Raw genomic sequence first — 6000 nt, forward strand, 5'->3', positions numbered from 1 at the left:
ATGGAGGAGGAGAAAGGAGAACAGCACATCCCAGAAAGAAGACCTGCCCTGGCCAGGGCCCTCCGGGGGAACCGTGTTGGAAGTCCAGGTCTCCCAGTTCAAGAGCCTTCAAAAGCCTCCGTATCTGTGAAGCCTCCTAGTGATGGTTAATTTTTTGTGTCAACTTGAGTGGGCCCCAGGGTGCCCATATTAAACGTTATTTCTGGGTGTGTCTATGAGCATGTTTCAGAAGGAAAAAAAAGAAGAATGCTTTAGAAAAAGTCACGCTAAAAAGAGATCCTTATATCAGCTAATTTAAGAGATAGAATATATTTTTATTAACATAGTGATTACATCGGTGATTTTTTAGAAGTTAGTTTGAACTTAAGAAAGTCAAGGATTTCCCAGAAATTGATTCACAGGAAAGTCTGAAATCAATTTTTAGGCTAATCTCCATCTAAAATTTAGGTAATTTAGACTCCAAATGATCACAAATAAGTAAGGTCAGTTAATAAAATGTTTGTTTATTTTATTCCTTCTGACAAGCTCAGAATACATTAGGAACTTTCTGCTTGCAATTGCAGATATTAAACAAATCTAAAATTTATCCTCCCTATAACGGTAAGAACCCTAAATGAGACTGAGTAAATACATGTTATCAGCTGCATCAACTGTTGACTTTAGCCAAGACTCTGACATAAGCCTCTTAAAATAATGCTAACTTCCTGATCATATATTGAACATTATCTAATTAACTAATTTTCAACCAGCCATTATTTGTGGGGTATGTGTGTGTGTGTATGTGTGTGTGCATGTATACGTGTAGATACATGGTGGAATGAGTATATATAATTTGGAAAAGCATTTTATATACATTTGATTTCCAAAAGTTATGTGAGTTGTTTTTTTTTTAAACCCACACCAAAAGGATGGGTTTTTAAAAAGTTGACAAACCCTATTCTAATCAGTGTGTCTGATGGCAGGCTATTTAGACAGCAAAAATAACAATTTCACTTCAAATTTCAGTTCTAAAATTTCTACATGTGGAACTATTTGATTCACTTAACACCTGCAGAAAACTCCGTAAGTGCCAGATCCTGTGGGTGTTGTACTGTGAGTGTTACAAGATGAAAAAGACACGCTTCCTATCCCCAAATAGCGTATGTCTTGTAGGGGATTTTATAGCATGTATTTAACACATTAGGTTGAATTTCAGAAAAAAAATATTGTCAAAATTTTGAAAATTTCTAAGACCGAAGTTAGCAAATCCTTTGCTTTTTTCTCTATAGCACTATTCAGTTTCTTTCTTGGGATTTTGGAGTTTGGAAATAAATTTTTGGAACCTACATTTGGGTACAAAGTCCTTAGCAGGCTGTTGTCAGGGAATGCTACCATGAATGTTGTTTGGTTAGAGTGAAAAAGGAAAAATAAATGTGCTAATTCTGTGTGTGTGTGTCAGGTGATGTATATTCTATTAAAAATGGGATTCTAGATGCATACGTGAGACTTAGCTGACGTATATTTTTATGTATATGTATTTCCTACAGGATCAGCCGCCAACTTCAGCTTTTTCAGATGGATGAGGTCTCTTCTGATCCCCTCCTACAGGTTTGTGTCAATTGGGTCCAGGACCAGGGCGGATGTGTGTCCTGGGGCCCTGGGAGGAGCTAAAGGTGTCCCCTTCCTAGCTGGGCTTGGGTCAGTTGTGGTGTGGGAACCTGACAATGGAAACCCTCAGGGAAACTCAGACTCTGCTCCTCACCGTCCTCCACCACCGAACCCCAGCCTCACCTCATCAGAAGCTTCTTCTGGCTCATGTCCTCTCCCCTTCTTATCCTCAGGAATCATGAACAGAGTCTTTATTTACAATCTGATTGCTGGGTGATAAGTCAAGGGAGCTACTCTCATTGAGTTCACAGTCTTTAAGACACACTAGCATCAATATATCATCAGACACAAGGTGAAGGCCCAAAGGACTCCCATTCTTCCATCTCAAGTCAGAGGTCGTTGCTGGGACTGTGCTGGTGAAAATACAGAGGCCAAGTACAGAAATAGAGTAAAGATCCGGGAGGATTTCTGTAGAACCTCCACGTTCAAATACACGGGGAAAGGGAATAACAAATAACAAACTTTCCTAGAAAGCCTCATAGAGAAGGTAAGATCTCATAATCTCTGATCTCTTTCTTCCTCCTCCACCCTTCCGGTGCCAACCACTTTGTGTTCAGACCAACTTGGTATCAAAAGCCTTTGTAGTTTACCTCGTAGCTTCCTCCCCTTTGAAAGTCTCAGGACTCGGGGACATTACTTCTCTCCTCTTTCAATATCAGTGAAGAACCAAAGCTGCAGGCTGGGAAAATCCAGATAGAGACCCAACCAAGTGTTTATTTGGTTTCATTTTGTTGGTTTGTTTTTGAAATTCTAGCTGTCTGGGTTGCAATTGCCAATACATATTTCCACCTTCCATGTCCAGAAATCGCTAACGGATTATGGGACCCCTTCCTTTGTGCTTGGAAGCTGGACTAGACATTCTGTGTGGAGCTATAGGAGCAGTGGACCTCCTCTCAGACACTCTTCCAGTCTGAAGCACCAGATTGGGTGGCTTAGGTCACAACACCACTGCATTGATATCTTATCCCCTACCGCCTATGCCTGAAGAAAAGTAGAGTTTAAGTGGAAACAACTTCTGTGTAGAGGTTGCCTGCAGATTCTGAAGCTGGACGTGGTGGGTGGCTGAGAGTATTTGGCCCTATCTGACTTACAGGAATATTTTTAGGCATGTCCAGTTTTAAAGCCTACACATGACCATGGCCAACACTGCTCTTTATGTTGCATGCTGAATTCCTAGAATTTCACCTCTGAGGTCACTGTAGTGCTATGTAGAAAGAAGAATGTATTAGAAGGAGATTATTCTTAGAAAAGGACAATACTTTGGTTGGAATAAACCCAGTCCACACTATTCATAGCTCTGTGGGCTTGTGAAGTGGGCTGTGGGGGCCTCAGCTAAGTCTCAACATCAAAGTTGCTGGCCTCACCATGGCTACTGAGCAATATTTTGTGGTAGTTATTTAGGAGGGGGAAAGGCTCAAGAAATGGTGATTTATTTAAAAGTAGAAATTGGTAGCTGTGTTTTATAGTTTGTAGTTTTGAGATTTTTTTTCTTCTTCTCAGAGCTATAGCTCCAGATGCTCTTCAAAACCAAAGAATAACATAGAGGAGTGTGTTTGGGCAAGGGAATTTGGCTGTTACTTTCTCTGTCACACCTACAATTCCCGTAATTGTGTAAAATTTAGCCCGATCTTGAGAAGGCTTTCTTTCTGAAGTCCTAGCAACTGCCCAGGTGAGAATTCTTAGGCCATTCTAGACTAGAAAGTAAAGCATATTATTTCCCTGAACTCAGAAGAACACAATGATTTCACCAAAAACAAACAAACAAAAAAATAATGAAACAAATGTATTGGTGAAAACACATGTTGAGTGGTGTGGCATTTTGTCACTTCCTAACCTTTTTGAAGATTCAGCCTTTATAGAGTTAATTCATTTCTCAGAAAACCACAACCTATCTAATTTAGATATGTTCTTATCAGTGGCGGCAAGGCCTTAGTCATATGATCTGAGTTTCTGTGATAGCACATTTTGCCAGTTAGTTGAAGCTTTCTGCATATGTTCCACAGATTTAAATGTTAGATTTCTACCTTTTTAAAATTTTTTACAGCTATCAAATATATTCCTTATTTAAATAATTGAACATTACTACTTGCAGAGTAGATGATTCTTTTCGAGTAAAATTTCTAAGAGGCAATCCATGTCTAAGGTATGACTTAAGGACCTACCATAGGTGGTAGGAACTAGAAGGGGCCCAGAAATATGAGAAAAGAGAAGAACAAAGAGGTAGAGAGGTTTGCCTGAGGCTACTGGGTTGATTAGTGGCAGAGCTGTGACTGTATCCATCTTCTGAAGATACCTGACCACCAGTCTGATCTTTCCTTACGCCTTTCTGCCTCTAGCACTTTCCTCATATAGCCCTAACATTTTTCTTTACCAGTTTATTCCAACTGCAACTGTATGTAGACACTTCAGTGACAGTGAAATCCATATCAGGACTTGTTCTCTGTCTTCAGGCCAACTTGGTGTCAAAAGACTTTGTAGATTACCTCTCAGCTGCTTGCTCTGTGAACCTTAGCTCTGGAAATCATTCCTCATTCAACTTTCTTCCAATGAACAAAAGAGAAGGTTTCTCTTTATGCTATTCTCAATTTTCTAGCCTCTCCATTCCATTATTTCATTTGACCAAAAAAAAGTAAAGAAAAACTATAGTACCCCAACACGACACCATTTAGAAGGTTACCTTTGTATAATTTTGTAAATTTCTACTAAAGAAAGGTAAATATCTCTTTCCTTATTTGATACTTATTTCTTAGAAATATTTACAAACTTTGGGTTCATAAACTGTTGTATGTATAGCTTTCAACAATTATGTTTTTCAAATACATCTTCAATAATAAGCATAATGACGTTTTTACAAATAATTTCACTATCCTAGAGAAGTCTTATCTTCACCGATGGTCTTTCCTTCTGACCATCCTCTGTGTTTCTCTCACCAAAGGAGCTTGCGATCCCCCCAAGAGCAGATAATCTTGGCGCCATCCCTCGCTAGGGTTGACATGGAGATGACTCAGCTCACCCAGGAGAACGTAGACTTCGCCACTCGGGATCGCTACCACCACTCCTCTCTTGTGAGTCGAGAGCAGCTGATGCCTCAGTACTAGAGTGCTGAGTACTCAATCAGTACTAGGCAGGCAGCCCTGGGACCGTCCTCTCTTGGATCCGTCCAATGTACTGTGGACCCAAATCCCAAAACCTTTGTGGAGCTGGTTCTCCTCAGTAGGAAACTCAAAGACCTGTCCTTCCACTGCCATTTTGGACAATGGACATCTGCATTCTGGTCTGGAGCACCACATCCAACCAGGATAACCACTGGAATGGTGGTGGCTCTGAAACACACACCCAATGTGAAGAGCTCCACATGGACACCAAGGCTTGAAGGTGTGGAGAAGCAAACCGGATTGCTTGTACTGAGGGCCACAATAAATGGGTACTTACGTTTTTATTTTATTATTTATGTTTTGAATAAATAATACACTCACATCGTTCCAAAACCCAAAATATAGTCATATGTATAGTGAGAAGTCTCCTTCCCATTCTTGTTCCCCATCTGTTCAGTTCCCATTCCCTGCCCCAGAGGTAACCACTGTTACTACTTATATAGACTTCCACCATTTCTTCATGAATATACAGGCACATAGGAATGTGGATTCTTATTACTCTCCTTTAATACACAGAAGGTAGCATATTACACATGTGTTGCACACCTTGATTTCCCCTTCACAATCTGTCTTGGAGACATTTCCATATCAATACATATACAGTTGCCTCATTATTTTTCATTGTATGACTGTGCTATAATTTATTTCATCAGTTCCACAATGATGGCATTTGGATTGTTTCCAACCTTTTGCTGCTATTACAATCAGTTCTGCAGTGACTAATCTTGTACATATGTACAAGCATAAAGAATTTCTGTAGGATAAATTCCCCAAAGCGGAATTGCATGATCAAAAGGCACATGCATTTGTAAGCTATTATTGTTTAGTGAAGGTCTTTTTAATTAAAAGTTAAATTGCCATGAATTACCTAATGGTGGTAATTTGTGTTCTCAAAAGCATTGGTAGTCGCCAGCTCTCCAAACACCTTTGCAGCTGTTTTTTGGCATAAATGCAGGAGAGGACAGGACTATTTTGGTTCCTCTGTGAGCTAAGTGTAGAATTCATCACAAGCATGGGTCCTGGGCCGTGGCAGTGGCTCCCCCAGATACCTGGGGCACTTGGCCCAGAGCCAGTGGTTTCACCGCTGAGCCGGGGGAGGTACTATTGGGTCAGTTATCACCCCCTCCTTCTGCAGCAGAGGAGTCCTCCAAAGTCCGTGTACTCAGAATCACCTGGGAGGCTTGTTACACATGTAGAT

General features: G+C 40.4%; 1 protein-coding gene across 1 annotated transcript in view; it reads left to right on the forward strand.

Moving 5' to 3' along the window:
* Positions 1-5666, forward strand: part of SLC12A8 (solute carrier family 12 member 8) — a 123422-nt gene extending 117756 nt beyond the window's left edge. The window contains exons 12-13 of the mRNA XM_019723083.3: positions 1527-1587; positions 4583-5666. Of these exons, the coding sequence (XP_019578642.3) occupies positions 1527-1587; positions 4583-4745 (224 nt within the window). The 3' untranslated portion in view covers positions 4746-5666. The remainder of the gene's footprint in view (positions 1-1526; positions 1588-4582) is intronic.
* Positions 5667-6000: the final 334 nt, after the last annotated feature.

This window comes from Rhinolophus sinicus, chromosome 17 (assembly GCF_057876585.1).
Source record: "Rhinolophus sinicus isolate RSI-liver-muscle chromosome 17, RSI-T2T, whole genome shotgun sequence".
Classification (NCBI taxonomy): domain Eukaryota; kingdom Metazoa; phylum Chordata; class Mammalia; order Chiroptera; family Rhinolophidae; genus Rhinolophus; species Rhinolophus sinicus.